At 37.1% G+C, this 21,542-nt stretch overlaps 1 protein-coding gene across 13 annotated transcripts in view; it reads left to right on the plus strand.

The window, feature by feature from the left end:
- SLC9A3 (solute carrier family 9 member A3) overlaps positions 1-21,542 on the plus strand; it is a 93,639-nt gene that overhangs the window by 34,794 nt on the left and 37,303 nt on the right. For all 13 annotated transcript variants that reach the window (XR_015745943.1, XM_087947122.1, XM_087947130.1 and 10 more), the window contains 3 exons: positions 16,496-16,798; positions 18,067-18,227; positions 20,645-20,723. Coding sequence is in view for 12 of the 13 variants with exons in the window: in XM_087947122.1 (XP_087803248.1) it covers positions 16,496-16,798; positions 18,067-18,227; positions 20,645-20,723 (543 nt within the window). In the remaining variant the exon portion in view is untranslated. The remainder of the gene's footprint in view (positions 1-16,495; positions 16,799-18,066; positions 18,228-20,644; positions 20,724-21,542) is intronic.

Here is a 21,542-nt window from a genome sequence, read left to right on the forward strand (position 1 = left end):
CATAAGTGTGAAAAATGGTCATAAGTCACTTTTTTCAGTGCCATTGTAACTTTGAATGGTCATTCCACACAAGCAAAGTACCAGCAAAGGAGGGGAAAAAACTCCAGAAATGTCCCTGAGACAGAAAGTCTAGTCCTTCCAAGAATGTAATAAAGGTTAATGGAGAGGCAGTTTCTGTAAGCAACACCAGAATGTTTCCTTCCTGCCTTACAGGATTAGGCCAATAATTTCTTCTAACAACCAGTTCTCCGAACTGCTTAGAATGTTAACAACCAGTTCTAGAGAATAGGTGAGAAGTGGTAGAATCCCACCCTTGCTGTAAACCCATGCCCCTAATCCTCAACTCACGGAGGTGTCTAGAAGGATATCATGGTTAACAGTATCAAAAGCCTCTGAGAGATCAAAGAGGACAAAGATGGATGCACCACTGCCATCCTGGCTCTACCATAGGTCATCAGAGAGCACCAAGGCTTTCTCAGAGCTAAAATCCAGCTTGAAAACTGCCATGGTACTCATCAGTTGCAGATGCATATTGATTTTTCTAATTAATCTGCATTTCTTTCACACTGATTTTTCGCCTCCTACAAAGTACAGTTTAAACACTTTTAAAAAGGATCATATCAAATTTTGTTTATCATTGGTTCTGCTTTCAAATTCTAAATGAAAAAATGAATTTTTACAGAGAATTAAATGTCCTTGACAATGTTTTCCAGTGTTGTTTTATTTTGAGTTGTAGCATCAGCTGACATGAGTTTATGCATACCCAAGGCAATTATTTTTAATTTTGTTCTGCTAATTCCACTTACTGTTATTGCTGGCCTCTTAACATTGGTATTGAAAAAGGACCTAATAAACCTAAATGCTATTTGTAGCCTGTGGTGCTACACTTGAGAAATTTATCATGTGCTCAACTAAAATAATTAAGAGTGTGAAATGTAATTCATTTCAAGTTGTTCCAATAAAATGTTTCCCTTAGCCACACAGAGATGTGATCTTATACTCAGATTTTGTGTCAGTGCTGCTTATAAGATAAAACTTCCATTGTGGAAAGATAAAGGAAGTTTATATCTTAGAATCATAGAGCTGGAAGGGACTTTGCAGGTCTTTTAGTCCAACCCTACACAAGGCCTTATACCATCTCAGACAAATATTGTCCAATCAACCAAACTCCTGACTTTTGTTAGAAAGCTAAATGGATTACAAATCTTATTGATGTTAACCACCCCAACTGTAAGAGGAATCAGAAATGGGATGCCTTTTGTGAACCTGACCTAGGTGAGATGACCCTCCACCTTTTGAACAGGCACAGTATTAAAAAATTACCTTTGACCAACCAGAGAAGGAGAAAAAAAACCCTGAATTTAACTCCTCTCTCAAACTGCATAATTATAGGGCTAGGGATATGAGCTTCACCTCTTTGCAACTATTTTTTTATCCTAATTGTACAATTAATTAGATTTCCTTAATGGACTTACTTACTAATCCTCAAAGCCAACAGAAGCCTATTAGGGTCCTCCGCTGAGCTGAATTACAGCCCCAAAGAACCTGGTAGGCCTTACAAGGAACAGAATTTAGCACATAAGGTATGGTGCCTTTCTAGACCTTAGAAGCACAGTCTTTCTGCAACTCTGGAACAACTCTTTGCTGAAATAAAATTTACAATGAAGAATGTTGCCTGAGCAGCTGAATCCAGATCAGACAAAGGAGAGGTATATAAACATTCATCCTTTGTACCATCTGAGTGTTTAGTTCCAGGAGAACTTTGACTTCAGGCAGCCAAGAAATAATGTTGAACTGACCTATCACCTGACTTTTGATAAATATCTCTTTATAAAATAACCCTTACCTTCCCCTTCCCACCTTATCTTTATAAATTATTATTTGTTTATTGATCTTTATTGATCTTTCATGTATTTTAGATTAACATATAAAAAAGATGTTTCATGCTCACTTTAGCAAACTTTGTCTTCAGCTATATAAATATAACAGAAGAAATATGTGGATAAAATGGTTGGTCAAATGATTCACAGTAAGGTAATGTACTGTAAATAAATGCATCATGTCTCAATAAGTTTAAGAAAACTTATATTTAAATGTTGGAGGAAATGTCTCACAAAACAGAAAAATACTGTTAATTTGTTGACTCAGAAAAGTAAGACCACTTTACTGCATCCACTGCCACAAAGAAAGATGAACACCCTGTTTAGTCTGATCTATCCTGAAAATCCCTCTTTTTTTAATTCCAGTCTTTTTCTTATTCATTCTGGAGTAAACCAGTGTTGATTAAGTTCTGCTCCAGAAAAAATGCTTAGAGGTGAGAATATGGTAAACAACTGGATTTGTAGGATATCTTTGGTACCAAGGATCCTACAGTGACAGCATGGTTCACATTCCAGAATTTGCGCATAGCTTGCTGTTAGATAAGACATCTCCCCAAGCATAATCAGGAAACCAACCTTAATGCAAGTGCAAGACTGATCTAAGATTATTTGCTGCCTGATATAGAATACCCCTAAAATCAAAGTAGAGCTAGTCAAATAAATACATCAGTCAAATTCTATTACTTGATGTTGATATGCACTATGTTAGCCTTGTACAAACCAATGTCTTGGTTATTCTTTAGCTGATTTTAATCAAATTTTATATACTTTGTCTTGAAAAACTGAACAATAGAATAGTAAAAATGTTATACAGCTTAGAATTTCAGGTTCTAACATATTTGATACTATTATGTTTTCCATTATAAAATATGAAAATATGCTAAATGTATATGTTGTAGAATTTAGAATCTCCTTCCATTTATTCTACATACTAACAGGTGACTTTAGAGGTTAAGTCTATGGTTAGCCTTAAAGATCTAATGACAAATGTGAAACATTGACCTGGTGATCCAGAAATGGTAGTTTCCTTTTAAAATGTTAATGCAAGTTTGTTAATTTACTCCCTTAGAGGTAAAAACCTCATAAATCATTAATTTAATGAACTTATTACAATGCTATAAGAATTCCAGATTATCATGAAACATGTGTAACAAAGAATAAAATTCAGAGAGAGGTTGAAGTCAATCAAATATTAACCAGGTTTTTTTTTTCAAAAAAGCAATTTTTGTCATTAAACAAATAAAATTATACTGATAAGAACATATGTACCATGGTAACGAAGGCCTTAGACTAAACCATAGACATAAATTCAAAATTCTATTCAGTTTACAAGACTATTTGGGTGGAGCTACTATCTGGCAGTTACCCTACAGTGGTAAAATTATGGGATTAAAATCAGGGAAGAATATGTAAACTGCCTCGATTTCTCCCCCGTCCCCCCAAAATGCTGAATGGTTAGAGACAAAGAACAGAGGGAGACATGCAAACCAGATGTCTAAAAGTAGGCTAACTGCAACTGTTCACAGTTATGATGATGATGATGAAAAGATAACTGCAACCAATCTCCACTTTTACTATCTTTGTAGCAAAGGAAAGGTGAAGTAAGATCATAAGCACAGTCATGTTTCACTTAGTGACTTCTTTGCTGAACAATTGAATTGCCAGTCCCAAATGTAATTGTTAAACAACTACCTTAATACAAATCAATTTCCTCTTTTACTGTGCAAAAAACTATATACATTATAGTGACTTTTCTCTGATGTAAGAATAAAATACCAAAACATAGATCAAGTTTTGATATTCAGTACTTGTATTATTCATCCAGATACAGTTATTGTAATTAATGATGCCTTTATTATATTACTGAAAACATAGAATATTAGAGTTGGAAGAGACTTAGGAGCCTTCTAGCCCAAAGGCCTTGCCTCTTTATTCCATACCAGACAAATAGTTTCTCCTCCCCTGATTCAATCACTAGTATTTCAAAGACTTGGTTCTTTGCTGTGATTGAACTAGGCTTTTCTTATTTTTCTTTTGTACCATATGGATTAGTTATCTCTGCCATTTTTTTTGCATTTATAGTTTGTGGTTGGTCAGTCAACTGCAAATCCATCTGGTGGTGGCACTGTTTGACATAATGTGTTTTTAACAAATCCATGTCCATTTCCAATTAACGCCTTGTGCATTTCTAGGTGCTCACAAATCCACTATTTACCTTTTCCTGGGTTTCCCAGGTATTGATTTCAAGCTAATTGGTCTTTCAGTTTTTCCTTAATCCACTTTTTTCTGCTTCTTGGAAACTGGAATCACATCAACTCTTTTCCAGTCCTTCTGGCACTGGAGCTTAAAGTTTTTGTTCGATGTTTCTGAAATCACATCTGCCAATTTTTTTCAGTATCTTGGAATGTAAACCCTCTGGTCCAGGTGATCTGTACTTGTCTAAAGTGGATAGAGTGTTCTTTTACTAATTTCTTACCTATTTTGACTATGGTAGTAGGCTATGGTAGTAGGCTATGGTCTAGTTTGTCAAATAACTTACTGAAGTTCAAGTACACTTTTTATAGCATTTCATTAGTCCACAAATTTGTCAAAGAAGGGAATAAGATTTGTCTGGCATGATCTGGTTTGTTTGTTTTAACAAACTCATGTTGGCTTCTAATAATAGCTTTGCTTGTTTCTAGGTGTTTACAGATCTGTTGCATGATTGTTTAGGTTCTTCCCAGGTATTGATGTCAGATTGATTGATCTATATTTTGTACATCCATTTTTTAAAAAGACTGGAACCACATCAGTTCTTTTCCAGTTGTCTGATAGTTTTCCAATGCTTCAGGATTTTTGGAAGATATGATTCAGAAATTCCAAAATCACATCTGCCATCTCCTTCAGAATCCTAGATAAGTTATTTAAACTTATCTAGAGTAGATAGATGTTGTCTTACCATTTACCTACTTTGATTAGTATTCCCAATCTTCCTTTTACAGTACTGCTTTCTATAGTTTTTCCCTTTTGTGTAAAGTCAAATACAAATAATGAATTAAGCATTTTTTGCTTTCGCCTTGCCGCTTGCTACCTCTTCCATTAGTGAACCAATTGTTTCTTTTATTTTGTTTTACATATTGAAAGAAACTTTTTTGTCATTTCTTGCAAGTGTTAATTCATTGTAAACCTTAGCTTTCCTGATTTCAGCTTTGCATATATATATTTTTTGCTATTCTGCTTTAGTTATGTGTCCTTTCCATTTTTTTGTCTTTTTGGCCTTTTTTGCCTTTCAGTTTATCACAGTTCCTTGTGTAAACATGATAGTTTCATCTGGGTATCTCATTTTTCTTTCTAAATGGTATTGTACAAGCAATCTTGGGTGCTGGTTGGGAGGCTTGGCAATTGACAGCACAGTGCCATTCTTTGCTGCAATAGAAGCGATTCCTAGGCCAGTGGCATGGGCTACGATCCTGCTTCCCAGGTTTTGGGGTTTTCTTTTCCAGGGCAAAAGGATGTTGCTGCTCTCAATTGGTGTGTTCATGGTATTTGGCCAGGTCAATCTCCATTTCACTGGCCAGAATGTACCATCCTTGGAGCATTCATGGTGCATCTCAGGACAAACAGATGTAAAGGACTTCATTGTTTAGCCCATCCTAGAAACTCTCGGTCACGATATCTTGGGGCCAGTCAGTCAGTTTGCAGGCCAGGCTCTCAAACTCTTGGGTATAGGCAGCAACAGGTCACCTCCCCTGTTTGATGGTTTTAATTTGGATTCTGGTGTTTTTTTCTGAGAGTGGGTCCTCAAACTGCTTTTCAGGACAATCATGAATCAGTTGAGGGATGTTCAGCTTCACCATACACTCAGCCACTTCTCTCTCCAGGGCCATGGTGATATTTCACACCCTGGCTAGGTCATTTGGCAGGTCCGGCCCGTGTTCCTGCATGTAGTTCCACACTTGGATGAGGGAGAATGACAATTGCTTCAGGTTGCAATTAAATTCCAACCCCAAAGCTGATGGTATGCAATCTCTTGTCTGGGGAGAGGCAGCCCACTGCCGGCTCCTTGTACTGGAGCCTGTGGGGCAGTGGCCAGACCCATGGCAGGTATGGATGCTGCTTCAGTCAAGCTCAAGCTAGTGATAGTGCTGGCCACTCTTGGGCATTTTAGGCTTTGAACTTATCAAAGGTGTTTCTCAGGAAATCGATTGCTTGTGCAAAAATGACCTTGTGGGAGTCTGGCTTTCCTCAAGCACTCCGTACTCTGTGCATGGTGCCCTATGGCAGTTTCCCAGGCAAAGGTTATTCCGGGGGGCCTCTCCTCCCAATCCTCCATCTTCCCAATCCCTACAGACCACTGGAGGTTTGCTCAGTCTTCTAGCATCTCTGTTCCTTTCTCGGGGTAGCCACCACTGCTCCTGGGTCTTGAAGTGGATTCTTCCCAGATCTCCATCTCCTCCAGCTGGTTCTCATGGTTAGACATTCTGAGCGCAGTCCCCACAGTAGATGAAGGTATCCAGGTGGATCATTACTGCAAATCTGGCTTAATGTCAGACCTATCCCAGCTTGGACATTCAAGAAAGAAAGACCTTCAACTTCATTTATAGTGAAAGGTATACTTTTACTGAAGCCAAGGGGTTACAGCATAGCAAAACCAGATCTGAGGATTTCCTGCGTAACCCAAGTAACTTCTCCCAGGCCCTCCCCTCTTGGTTATGTTGGTGGTGCCAATAAGGTTCAAATTAGGTGTTTTGTTAACAATTGCACATTTTGGCACTTCTTTGGATTGGAATTTCGCATTCCATTCTTAGGCTTGTGTCCTATTGGATCTTTCAACCACTGAATAGAATAGAATAGAATACTTTATTGGCCAAGTGTGATTGGACACACAAGGAATTTGTCTTGGTGTAAATACTCTCAGTATACATAAAAGAAAAGATACATTCATTAAGAATCAAGAACCATCAGGTACAACACTTAATAATAGTCATAGGGTACAATAAACAATCAAATCATACTAGGAAACAGTCAATATAAATCGTAAGGATACAAGCGACAAAGTTACAGTCATACAGTCACAAGTGGGATGGGATGGGTGATAAGGAGTGATGAGAAGATTAACAGTAAGAGTAGTGCAGACTTTCTAATAGTTGAACAGTGTTGAGGGAATTATTTGTTTAGCAGAGTGATGGCTTTTGGGAAAAAACTGTTCTTGTGTCTAGTTGTTCTGATGTGCAGTGCTCTATAACGTTGTTTTGAGGGAAGGAGTTGAAACAGTTTATGTCCGGGATGTGAGGGGTCTGCAAATATTTTCACAGCCCTCTTTTTGACTTGTGCAGTATACAGGTCCTCAATTGAAGGCAGGTGGGTAGTAATTGTTTTTTCTGCAGTCCTAATTATCCTCTGAAGTCTGTGCCTGTCCTGTTGGGTTGCAGAACCAAACCAGACAGTTATAGAGGTGCAAATGATAGATTCAATAATTCTTCTGTAGAACTGTATCAGCAGCTCCTTGGGTAGTTTGAGCTTTCTGAGTTGGTACAGAAAGAACATTCTTTGTTGTGCTTTTTTGGTGACGTTTTTGATGCTAGGTGTCCATTTTAGGTCATGTAATATAGTAGAACCTAGAAATTTGAAGGTCTCTACTGTTGATACTGTATTGTCTAGTATTGTAAGAAGTGGTAGTATGGGAGGGCTTCTTCTAAAGTCTACCGCCATTTCTAGGGTCTTGAGTGTGTTCAGTTCCAGATTGTTCCGGTTACACCACGAGGCAAGTTGTATAACCTCCTGTCTGTATGCAGATTCATTGTTGTCTCGAATGAGACCAATGACTGTTGTGTCAGTCTCTAGATGGCACTTCTGTGGACCTTTATCAGAATAGAATAAGCTGGAAGGGACCTTGGAGGTCTTCTAGTCCAGCTCCCTGCTCAAGAAGGAGAACTTATACCAATTTAGATAAATGACTGTCTAGACTCTTCTTAAAAACATCCAGTGATAGGTGCCCACAGTTTTTGAAGGCAAGTTGTTCCACTAGTTAATTGTCCTCACTGTTAGGAAGTTTCTGCTTAATTCCAAGTTGCTTCTCTCTTTGTTTAGTTTCCAATCATTGTTTCTTGTCTTGCCCTCTGGTGCTTTGGAGAATAATTTGACCTCTTCTTCTTTGTGGTAGCTCCTCAAATACTGGAATATTGCTATCATGTCACCCCAATTCTTTTCTTTAGACTAACCAAACCCAAATCCTGCAGCCATTTTTCATATGTTTTAATCTCCAGGCCTTTGATCATCTTAGTTGCTCTTCTTTGAATTTTTTTCCAAAGTCTCAACATCTTTTTTATAGTATGGTGACCAAAATTGATTGCTGTATTCCAGCTGTTATTAGGGTTTTATAAAATGGTACTAGTACTTCACGTGAAATTGATTCTATGCCTCTGTTTATACAACCCAGGATTGTATTAGCTTTTTTGGCGGCGGCTGCACAATGCTGCCTCATATTCAGTTGATCATTCACTAAGACTCCAAGGTCCCTCTCACAGGTACTATTTTTGAGCCTAGTTTTGGCTAATCTATACTACCTTTGATTTTTCCTATCTAAATGTAAAACTTTGCTTTTCTCCACAATGAAATTCATTTTGTTGGGTAGGGCCCATTGTTCAAGTTTGTCAAGACCTTTTTGGATCATGAACTTGTCTTATTGTTTTACTGTTTCTTGGACAAAATGGTTAAACAGCAACAACTGGTAAATCGCTAGTATTTTCTTTTATCTCCCACCCAGTGTCACCTGTTGACAGAAAAAAAATGGCCAATCTTTGTCTTGACAATGCCTGCTATAAGAGACCTTAGCCTCTTTCAGCTTGTCTGAATGGTAGGCTCCACATTATTGATTCTTTGCAGTGGGCAGTATCTAAATACAGATATCCATTGTTCTCGAAGCTCTTATGACAGAAAGAATTAATCTTTAACCTATTGAGAAACACTTTGTTCTTTGAATGATTGCTTGTACAAGTTTCTGGCTTAGTGTTCTTAAGAAAAGCCTTCTCCTAGAGAAGGAGTCTTCAGTGACACTACCGAAGAGAAGTAAATGATGTAAAACTATTCAATGTGGATGATGTAAAACTATTCAACACCACCAACAATGCTACTGTTCTTCAAAGCGACCTTGATTTTGTGTCTGAACGGTCAAATAATTGGCAACTCCTAATCTCAACCAACAAATGTTCTGTCCTACACATTGATTTAAAAAAATCAGGACACCAAATACAAACTAGGCGGATATGACCTCGTTGATGACCCTCACTCTGTCAAGGACCTTGGAGTACTCATATCTAATGATCTAAGAACCAGAACTCACTGTAACAGCATTGCCAAAAAGGCTTTAAGAGTTGTAAATCTAATCTTACAAAGCTTCTCCTCTGGAAATATTGAATTGCTAACTAGGGCATATAAAACTTTTGCTAGACCAATGCCAATACTCGAATACAGCTCATCTGTCTGGAATCCGCACTGTATATCGGACAAATACAATTGAGCAAGTCCACAAGTATTTCACAAGAAGAGTACTACACTCCTCTGCTCGCAACAGAATACCCTATATCACCAGACTTGAAATTTTGGCCTTGGACAATCTTGAACTAAGCCGCCTATGGTTGGACTTAAGCGTAGTACACAAAATTATCTGCTACAATGTCCTGTCAGTCAATGACTACTGCAGCTTCAACTGCAACAATATAAGAGCACACAACAGATACAAACTCAATGTTAACCGTTCCAATCTTGATTGCAGAAAGTACGACTTCAGCAACAGAGTGGTCAATGTCTGGAATGCACTACCTGACTCTGTTGTTACATCCTCAAACCCCCACTCCTTTAACCTCAAATATCCACTATTGACCTCACCCCATTCCTAAGAGGTCCGTAAGGGGGCGTGCATAAGTTCACCATCGTGCCTCCCATCCCTGTCCTATTGTCCCCATTTATTTGTACCTATTTCCTATATTCTTACTCACGTTTATACTTATACCTATTATCTTGTAAGCGATTGACAAATCAAATAAATAAATAAATAAAAATAAATTCTCTTTAGATTCGGTCTCTGATATTCAGTTCTGGACACAACACTAGGTAAGATCATCAGTGCAATACTGGCATCTAATGGCCACAAAAGTTATTCAAGGAATTTGGGATAGTTGCAAAGAAACATTTTCCTTCAGAGACTTTCTTTCATGATTTATGTATTTAAGTTGTTTTATTTCTGGGAAGGGAATTATTGAGTCTGTCATCTGCACCTCTATAACTGTCTGGTTTGGTTCTGCAACCCAACAAGACAGACACAGACTTCAGAGAGTAATTAGGACTGCAGAAAAAATAATTACTACCAACCTGCCTTCCATTGAGGACCTGCATACTGCAGGAGTCAAAAAGAGGGCTGTGAAAATATTGTTTTAATTCCTACCCTCAAAATGACACTATAGAGCACTGTACAACAGACACAAGAACAGTTTTCCCCCTCGAACACCATCACTCTACTAAACAAATTCCCACAACACTGTCCAACTATTTACTAAGTCTGCATTACTACCACTATTAATCTTCTCATCACTCCTATCACCCATCCCCTCTTGCTTGTGACTGTATGACTGTAACTTTTCACTTGTATCCTTACTATTTATATTGACTGTTTCCTAGTATGATTTGATTGCTATGACTATTATTAAGTGTTGTACCTTATGATTCTTGACTCTTGCCAAATGTATCTTTTCTTTTATGTGCACTGAGAGCACTTGCACCAAGGCAAAATCCTTGTGTATCCAATCACACTTGGCCAATAAAGAATTTTATTCTATGCTATTCTATTTTTCTAGAAGGTCAGCAACTTCTTACTTCAGTCTGGATGCATTCCTAAAATTTGTTTAGAGAGCTGGAAGTTTTATTCTGAGGAAACAATTTCTTAATAGCCTTACCTTTCAGCCACCACAAACACTACTATTTTCTTTCAATAACTAATTTAAACTTTCAGAGACATCTCAAGACCATCTTATGATTTTGACTTTAAAGATCTGCAGAAAGGAAAAAAACACAACTTTCCAAGATAAAGGTCAAATTAGTTTATTCCAAAATCATGTTAACTAACAATACAGATAATTGAACAAAACCTATAAAAATAAATGTCATGCTCATTAAGAAGAAATGTTTTGTTTGCTGGCCAGATAAACTGGAGAACTAAGGATTGCAACATGAGACTTACACAATGATAAAAATGAGTTCCTATTGTTAAAAGAATAATTTGGAGTTTCATCAGCAATGCCAGAAAAACAAACAAACCAGACATACTGTGAGAAAGGAGATCATTTCATTGTGAAGAATAAAGAGATTTGTTTGGATGGGAGACTACAGAGTTGGTATCCAGAGATTTGGTTTTATCCTTGGTGTGAATTTGGGGGTATACAAGTACACGCTATTTTTAGTGTGTCTTTCCTGTGCAAATTGAGGTGCTCCTACCCTGGGCTTTGTTCCTAAGGTATGTGTGAAATCCAGAAAGGAAGATTACTCTCGCCCTCAGATATAGAGATTCCTCCAGGGGTAGACTATGGATGAACCGGGTGTTAATTTTACATCTGGTTTGCCAAACTGGTAGTTGCAATGACCAGCTGGCTCCTCCCGCCCCTCCCAGGAGTCTCCACGTAGCCTATTTTGGATCCCAGGTAATCTAAGATATCTAAGGCAGAATACCAACAAATAGTTCAAACTTGCAAAGATGAAGTTAGGACAGCTAAGGCATTGAACAAAGTAAGACTTTGTTATAACCCATGTCAAAAACAAACAAGGTTTCTTTCAACATATAAAAAAGAAAATTCAACAAGAAAAAAGTCAAACAATTGGTCCCCTAATAGGAGAAGATGGCAAAGAAGTAACGAGCAGTAAAGAGAAAGCAGAACTGATTAATTCAAAGTTTGCATCTGTCTTCACACAAAGAGAAAACACTACTCAACTTAAAAAAAACAGAATCATAAATGATAGATTAGTAATGCACATAAAATTTTCAAAAATAAAGTAAGACACACCTGTCAGCTCTAGATGGATTCAAATCACTGGGTCCTGACAGACTACATGCCAGAGTTCTGAAGGAAATATCAGATGTAATTTCAGAACCATCGAAACATATCTTTCACAGTTCTTGGATCACTGAGGAACTATCTGAGGACCGGAAAAGAGCTGATGTCCTTATCTTCAAAAAAAGGGGGGGGGAAACAGATCCAGGAAATTATAGATCAATCAGCCTGACATCAATACCTGGGAAGATCTTGGAAAAGATAATCAAGCAACAAACCAGTAGCCAACATGTATTCATCAAACCAGATCATGCCAAACAAATCTTATTTCATTCTTCAACAAAATGACCAAATTAGTAGATCAGCAAAATACTATGGACATAGTATATCTAGATTTCAGCAAAGCATTTGACAAACCTACATCTTGGCAAGCTAGTAAAATGTGGGATAGATAGCAGCAGCACCAGGTGGTTTGTAATTGGCTGACAAATTGTATTCGAAGTGTAATCCTAAATGGAACTACTGTATATCCACATGGAGGGAAGTAAACAGTGGGGTACTCCAAGGTTCTGTTTTAGAACCAGTACTCTTTAATATCTTCATAAACAATCTATACATGGGTATTGAAGGGAATCTCATCAAATTTACAGATGACACTAAGGTGGCAGGAATAACCAACACCCCAGAAGATAAGCTTAAAATCCAAAAAGATCTTGACAGACGTGAACATTGGGCCCTATCTAACAAAATGTAATTCAAATTAGATAAAAGTAAGGCTTTACAGTTAGGGAAGCAAAATCAACTGTATAGATATAGACTGGGTGAAACTTGGCTTCATGCCAGTAACTGCAAGAGGGACTTTGGATTCCCAGTGGATAATGCAGTGGAACCTCAAGTCACAACCATAATCCATTCCAGGACTATGGTCGCAACCCGATTTGATCGTGATCAGAAGCACAACCAACTGTGCATGCACTGACAAAAATTTGTGCAGAAGGGGAAATCAGTGCAGAATCTGCTGCAGCCAGGTTTGTTCATCACCCAATTTTTGAATCGTGACCCTATTCAGGAACCCGAGGTTCCACTGTATTTAAATATGAACCAACAGTGTTTGGCAGCAGTCAAAAAAGCCAATGCAATTGTAGACTGCATTAATAGAGGGATAGAACCGAGATCACATGAAATTCTAGTATCACTTTACAAAGTGTTAGTAGGACCACATTGGAATCCTGCATCCAGTTCTGGTCACCATAATATAAAAAAAAATGTTGAGACAGGAAAGAGGGCAGAAAAGAGCACAAAAATGATTAGTGGGCTGGAGGCTGAAACATACGAAGAATGGGTATAATCTAATGAAAAGAAGGACTAGGGATGAAATGATAGCAGTATTCCAATATTTGAGCAGTTCCTACAAAGATGAGGGAGGTCAGGAGTTTCAGTTTGCAGTGCTTCAGTGGCAGGCAGGAATCCGTGATCATGTGCGGTTTCTGCCTGGGCTCGCCGCTGGAGTGCCCCGAGCCAGTTTGGCTTCGGGGCTAAGCCAACCCGTAGAGGTGGTGAAGACAGGGGAGATCCGGCAGGGTTCGAGGGGAGCCGCACCTCTCCTCCTCAGCTGGCTAAACTCTCTTTTCCGAAGGCGGTAAGAGCGCCAGTCAGAAATGGCCGCCTCAAAGAAGCACTCATCCGGAAAAGAAAGCACAGGAGGAAGTTAAGAAGTGAAAGTTTTGGCTGACCGGGATAAGAAGCAACAACTAAGATATCCTGGAATTTAAATTTTAAAAAAAGATACATCGCTCCCAAAGAAGAATCGGAAGCAGCGAATGAAAGTGAAAAGGGAAAGTTTTTTTTTTTCACTCTCCTTCCTTACGTTGACAGCAGATGAATGAGAAATCAGAAAAAAACGCTTTGGCATCAGCAGGTAATTAAACTGGAAAATTAAATGCCAAGAGGACAATAAAGATTTCTGAACACTTAAAAAGCTTTTTTTTTTTTTTTGCTGTAAGTGGGAAGGGAGAGGAAAAGAATAAGAGTAAGATTTGGCTGGAGGAGGCTGCTTGGAATTTAAAATAATCTAAAGTTAAATCGTAATAAGACTTCTAAAAGATACATTCTAACTGGAACTTTGTAACTAAATTGTAACCCCAGGAAGAGAAAGTGAAGAAAGAAGAAAGTGTTAAATGAAACAGCTTGTGTGTATTTGGATTGTTTGGTGACTTTTGGAAATTATATTTGAATGATTAAAAATACTTGGGTGGTTGTTTAAATTTTTTTTTTACAATGGCATCACTTGTGGATGAATTGAAAATGGAATTTAAAAAATATAAAGAAGAGGAACAAGAAGGGAAGGGCTCCTTTGGCTCCGTTTTTAATTTCTTAGAAATGGCGATTTGTACCTATGAGAAATTACAAGAAAAGACTGAGCAACAAGAAGAGTGGGACAAAGAAGAAGCCATCTTTAATGAACAAGTAACTTTATCTGGGGAAGAAAGGGGAAAGGGGGGAAAGAGAATGGAGAATTTAAGACCTAAAAGAACAACCAAAAAAGGGAAAAACAAGGTGAAAAGTGGATATAATGTTAGAAAGCAACAGAAAAGGGGAACACAGAAGAGGGAAATAGAGGTGGAGAGACAAGGGGGTAAAAAGGGCAGAGTGAAGAAGCAAGGGAGGAAGGAAGAGAAGAGAAGCTATGAAGGTTTGGAACAAGATGTAGAGAAACAGGACTTATTCAGAGATAATGGGTAAAAATATAACTGAGAGAGATTCTGCAAAGGTACATAAGATTGTATTGTTATACTTGTATTAGAAATAATGTTAGAAAATTGGAACAACATATGATAATTATACAATGTTTTAAAATATAAGTGAAATGGGGGGGAAGTAACTACGCAAAATTTATAAGTGTTCCCATAGAAACATGATACCTATTTGAAAAGTAATGTGTAAAATGTTTAAGATTTAAATGAATATTAATTTTAACGATAGAGTTGAATTGGTATGGATTGTTGTTTTAATTATATTATATATTTATGATTCTTTCTTTTCTTAAAATATAGTGTGTAGCTTTAGAATGTACTAAGCAGAATCCGAATGAAAGTTATGTATTATATTAAGTGTTATAAACTTAGGGGAAAGATGTAAAGGCGCCATACTCCAATCAGTGATTACTTGAGAAATTTTATTTTAATGAGAAAAGATAATAGACAGCTGAAACAGGACAGACAAAGGATATAAATATAATGATTTAAATTGAGATGAAATAAATAAAATAGAATTAAGAGAGTTAAAAGAGGGGAGAAGCTATATAGAAAATCTAGAATGGTAATAAGATATGGAATGGTATATAAAAGTGAGCACGAACTTGAATTTATGTCTGTACGAAGAGATGTAACCCGGGATCAAGCTGCTTTCAAAAAATATGTTTTATGTTTTCATGTTTTGTGTTTTGTTTGTTTATGTTTGTTTTTGAAAAATCAATAAAAATTTTGGGAAAAAAAAAGATGAGGGAGATCAAACTATGTTCCAAAGCACCAAAAGGCAAGGCAAGAAACAATGATTGGAAACTAACCAAGGAGAGAAGCAACCTAGAACTAAGCAGAAATTTCATAACAATGAGAGCAATCAACTAATCTAATAGCTAAGCTTGCCTTCAGAAGTTGTGGGTGCTCTATCACTGAAGGTTTTCAAAAAGAGACTGGACAACTATTTATCTGAAATGGAGTCTCCTACTTGAGCAAGGGGTTGGACTAGAAGACCTCCAGGGTCCCTTCCAACATCTTATTCTATGTTCTAATTGCAACTTGACTCTTCACAAAAGTGGTTCTTTTTAAGGATTTATGTTTCTCTTTTTATTACAATTTGAAGATATCTTTATTTGGCCAAATCTGATTGCCTGCACATCCCTGAACTCAATCCAATCGTTACATAATTGTTGTGCACACACTTTCTTCATTCCTGCCTGGACAGGCAATTTCTTCTTCTCCTGGGCTTTCAACAACCTTCCTATGGAGATTCTGGTGAAACTCCAGAATGCAGAGTTTTCCATACTTCCTGGCAAAACTCCCTATGCTGAGTTTTCCAAACTTTACAGCAAGACTCTTCTGCAGAGTCTCCAGCCGCCAAGATTGAACTGCTTGGCTCCTTTTGGATCGTACTGCTATTCAACTTACCATTGAATTGAGTGGTGGGGGAGGGTGGAATGGAATGCTGAGGGTTTGCGCATGAAGCCTGAGAGCCTGGAAACCATCATGGTCAATTTAATAAGCATTTCAAAAGGCAAGCAAGTGGGAAAAGGAAAGCACAGTTGCAGTCATGTGATTTCCTACTTAGTGACAGAGCTTAATGACAGAGCTGCCAGTCCCAATTCCGCTAAATAAGAACTATGGTATTTCTGTATTCTTTAAAAAGATGTTATCCATAGGCAAAAGTATAACATCTAGCAATGGGACTACAAGGGCATAAGTAATAATTGCCCAGTGAAAGGAGTCTGGATTGGAAATTTGTTCTGTTCAGATAGATACTGCTTTAAACATATTACAAATTGTGCATGTTAATTATTTTTCTTGTTGTGTAACTCAAGCAATTTATCTCTTTTTTCAGTTTTCCACCTGTCCCATAAAGTTACCTCTGTGGTTCCAGAAAGTGTTCTCCTCATTGTCCTTGGCATCTTCCTGGGTGGTATTGTATACGCAGCTGATCATATTGCTTCCTTCACCCTTACACCAACAGTCTTTTTCTTCTACCTGCTGCCACCCATTGTGTTAGATGCAGGATACTTCATGCCAAACCGGCTATTCTTTGGCAACTTAGGGACAATTCTTCTATATGCTGTCATTGGGACCATCTGGAATGCTGCTACAACAGGCTTCTCCCTATATGGAATCTATCTTAGTGGAATAATGGGTAAGACTGAATTTTCAGACATACTGTTATTTCATTATTAACAATCCAAAGTAATTTGCACCTTTCAGTAAAGGATAGAAAACACCACACAAAGAAATACCAATTTGTATTTGAATTCTAAATGATTACACATGATACATATGCCACAAATGATACTTCCTTAAGCATGAAGTATTTGTGGCACCAACCATAAACGGGCACACATTACTATTTGCAAGTATTTCTTGGTAACTATAACTGATTAAAATAAAATATACGGCCATGTGGAGTTCTTAGTGCTCTCTGAGCTTGGTGGTTTTCTTGCAATTGTTTCATTACCAAATTAGATAACATCATCAGTGCTAAAAGGGATGTATATTTTATGTACTACTGGCTTGCTTTATATTAGGCTTTGTTTACTGTTAGCTTTGTTTGCACTGGTAGTTCCTTGGTTGGTATATTGTTTATTTCTTGAAAGTTGTGATAAAGGAAGTTTAAAGAAAAATCAGATTAGATACATGCAAGGTTTGCCTTGTTTCTTCTAAAGTTTCACTATATGCTAGTCTGCCCTTGTTGGTAGAATTTAGTTTTTCCAAACCCTGTATATGTCGACTCTTCTTTAATACCTTAAGGATGGAAAGAACAAGAAGGGAAAAATTCTACATTAGAGTATATGCAAAATACACTAATGTAGAACTTTTTTCCTACTTTTGTAGTTTTCAATAATATTTCAATTTCTTATACATTGAGTTTTTGTTAATATGTTTGAATATTGAATGTATAGATGCTTTAGTAGTTAAATGTGCTGAAGGGCTACACTTCCATTAATATTGCAAAAATTAATATTAGCTTACTTATTTCTTCAAGAGTATAATGAGAAATCTAATTTATTTATTTTTATTTATTAAATTTATATGCTGCCCATTTTACTATCAAGTGACTCTGGGTAGCTTACAACATCTACAACATTGTAAAAGAATGATACAAAACAGAACATTAAAAGCATTAAAACATTTAGCATTAAAGTTAAAACATTAAAATCAATAACAAACTGGATAAAATGGGGCCAATACATAAATGGAATGGAGGAAGATTGGAGGACTAATTTACTAGTGCAGCTAATTACTCAGAAAGTAGCTACTTCTCCTTCATTAGAAATATTCAAACAATGTTTAGATTGTTATCTTTGGGAACACCTTAATTGAGATTTCTAATTTCTTAGGGCCTAATGGGAATTTTCAATCTGGCTCAGTAATTCTATGTTTTTATGATGTACATTGTTTTTTTAGGTGAACTTCATAGTGGATTGCTTGATTTTCTCCTGTTTGGCAGTTTAATAGCTGCAGTGGATCCTGTTGCTGTGATTGCTGTGTTTGAAGAAGTTCATGTCAATGATGTTCTCTTCATAATTGTTTTTGGAGAATCACTACTCAATGATGCTGTAACTGTGGTAAGACTCTCTTTGAAAACTTGTGGTCTCTCAAATTCTGATTGATCAGAAATGTATTGATAAACTTAGGTTTAAGAAATATAGATTTGCAAATTAATGATATGAAGTAATAATGTTTAAAATATCATCAGAGTAATAATATCAAGATCACAAGAAATAATAGCACTTTACTAGTGAGTAGTGAGGCCACACTTGGAATATCGAGTCCAGTCCTGGCTGCCAAAATAGAAAAAGTTGCTGAGGCCCTAGAAAGAATGTAGAGAAGAGCAATAAATAAATAAATACCGTATTTTTCACACTATAAGATGCTCCAGACTATAAGACGCACATTAGCTTTAGAGGAGGAAAACAAGAAAAAAAAACTGCCTCTGCTTCCCAGCATCCACCCGGTATAACCACACCAAACTTAGGAAAATTGCAGGAAATATGACTTCAGCAACAGAGTGGTGAATGTCTGGAATACTCTACCTGACTCTGTGGTTTCTTCCCCAAACCCCCAGAACTTTAACCTTAGACTGTCTACTATTGTCCTCACCCCTTTCCTAAGAGGTCTGTAGGGGCGTGCATAAGTGCACCAACGTGCCTACCGTCCCTGTCCTATTGTTTCTTTTTATTTTTCTTATATGTATCCATTGCATGTATTCCTAACTATCTTTATACTTATACCTATTATCTTGTAAGCGATTGACAAATCAAATAAATAAAAAATATAAAAAAACAGCAGGTCAGCTTCAGCACATTATTGCAGTACCAGCATGTAACTCATCAGGGTTCTGCTCCATTGCACCACCACCGGTCAACTGTTGCTGCCGCCAGGGAACTCTGGAGCCTTCGCTGCCAAACAACTGATTGGCAGTTGGATCGGCTTCCTGGAATACGGCTGATCATCTGTTCTAGGCAGCAGGGATCACCACCACCACCTATCACCACCCGTTTGCCACCTGCTCATTCCAAACTGCTCATCGGCAGCGAATAGGCAGCGGTGAGCAAGCGGTGGCAAATGGGGCAGTGAATAGGTGGTGACAAATAGACGGTGATAGGCAGTAGCGGTGGCAATCCCCACCGCCTAGAACACGTGATCAGTGGTATTCCAGGAGGCCGATCCAACTGCCAAACAGCTACTCATCAGCGAAGACTCCAGTGATTCCCATCAGCAGTGGCGCACCAACCCCCCTCCCTCACCTCAACATTCGCTCTATAAGATGCACAAACATTTCCACCCACTTTTGGGGGAAGTGCGTCTTATAGTGCAAAAAATATGGTAAATAAAAATGATCAGGGTCTGGAAACTAAATTCTATAATAAATAATTAAGGGAGCTAGGGAACTGTCTAGTTTAATGAAGAGAAAGACTAGAGTGATATGATAGCAGTCTTCCAATATTTGAGGAGCTATCACAAAGGAGAAAGGGTCAATCTATTCTCCAATGCACTTGAGGGCAGGACAATAGGTAGTAGGTGGAAGATCAGTAAAAAGAGATTTAACCTAAAACAAAGGAGAAATTTCTTGATAGTGAGAACAATTAATCAGTGGAATGGCTTGCCTCCAGAAATTGTGGGTGCTCAATTACTGTAGGTTTTCAGTCACTGCCAACAAGCAGCCATTTGTCTGGAATAATATAGGATCTCCAGCTTGTGCAGGGGTTGAATTAGAAGACCTTCAAGGTTCCTTCCAACAAGGTTTCTTCCATTATTATTTTATGTTCTAAACTGGAAAGTAATCAATTAATTTATCAGACTGATTGGGGAACAACTTTAGCCTGCACACCCTTTTTAAAAAAATATTTCCCACATGTACAAAAAGTGGGGACAATCCATTTTCTGATTCCCACTGACCTTTGTGAATTTTTTTATATACTGTATAATGTTAAGGATAAAATTAGATGTTTTAAATTATTTTTAGATACTTAAGACACTTTATTTTGCCTCATAATTTTCTAACACCCCCTCCCTCACATATAAAATATCAAGTGATCAGACTGAGTGATACTACTAGCTAGAGTTTCCGCATACCTTTTTTACTGTATTTCGTATACACTAAAATATTCCTATCCTTGTTTTACTGTATACCTTATAAAGTAAAATATATTAGCTTTTTAATATGATTTTGATACATTTGATATTTGCTAAGATATTGAATATGGAAGCCAGTTTGGTATAGCAATTAAGGCATCTGATTCAAAACTGGGAGAGTATGAGTTCTAGTCCCACCTTAGGCAAAACTTTGCAAGAAAATTGCAGAGACTTGTCCAGGCAATCTCTGAGAATCAGATCCAATTGAATGGAGAGGGAAACAAAACCTTTCTGCATAAGCATTTCATAAATGTTTGTTTACAGATATTTAAATGAATATTCTAATTTATTTTAATTTTGTCTCATATTATTTATTCATGAAATTACAATTTTATTTCCCTTCTAGGTGCTGTATAATGTGTTTGAGTCTTTTGTTTCAATAGGAGCTGAATATGTGACCGGTGTAGAATGCATAAAAGGCATAGGTTGGTAGCTATTTATGATGATAGATGATAGATAGATAGATAGATAGATAGATAGATAGATAGATAGATAGATAGATATAGACAGCCAATCAGATGAGCAAATAGTATTTCATAAATATATATTAATATGTTCTTAATATATATTTATGAAATACTTGTAAATGCCTTGTAAATAATATATATATATATATTGGAAAGCAGAAATTAATATTTAAACAGACATAACTTTGCAAGGCAAGTATTTGGACCTTTGCAACATCTCTTTCAGTCATATATTCACCATTATAAAGAGTTAATACATGTTGTCCTAAGCTGGACCTTTTCCCTCCCTCTTATTTTTCTTCCTTGTAGATTGGAGTGATTGGAAAATAAGGGATTACAACAAGACAATAAGAAGGCACACAATTGAAATATACATTGAAAGGAATGTGCTGGTGCTGGCTGTTTGCCTAACAAGTTTGGGGCTAGGAGCCATGAGCATACTTTGCAAACAGACAGTTTATTGCCATTTAGAACACAGAATATAGAATAATAGGGTTAGGGTTGGAAAGAATCTTGGAGGTCTTCTAGTCCAACACTCTGTTCAATACCATTCCAGACTTTCTTTCAGCTTGATGGCTTGATTTCTTTTGAACAATTTATATCTTCTGCTTATGTGTTCCAATCATGGATATTTATCATATATACATAAACTGTATTGGATTTTTGTATGAACTCTATTAAAGAGAAAAAGTAACTAAAACTCAGTAAGGCAGTGAACCACAACATACTATCTGCTAAGATAGAAAAATATGGAATAGACTGCACCACCACTATATG

Source organism: Notechis scutatus, chromosome Z (genome assembly GCF_049901735.1).
Source record: "Notechis scutatus isolate UNSWTSFEM ecotype Mainland chromosome Z, rNotScu1.2, whole genome shotgun sequence".
Classification (NCBI taxonomy): domain Eukaryota; kingdom Metazoa; phylum Chordata; class Lepidosauria; order Squamata; family Elapidae; genus Notechis; species Notechis scutatus.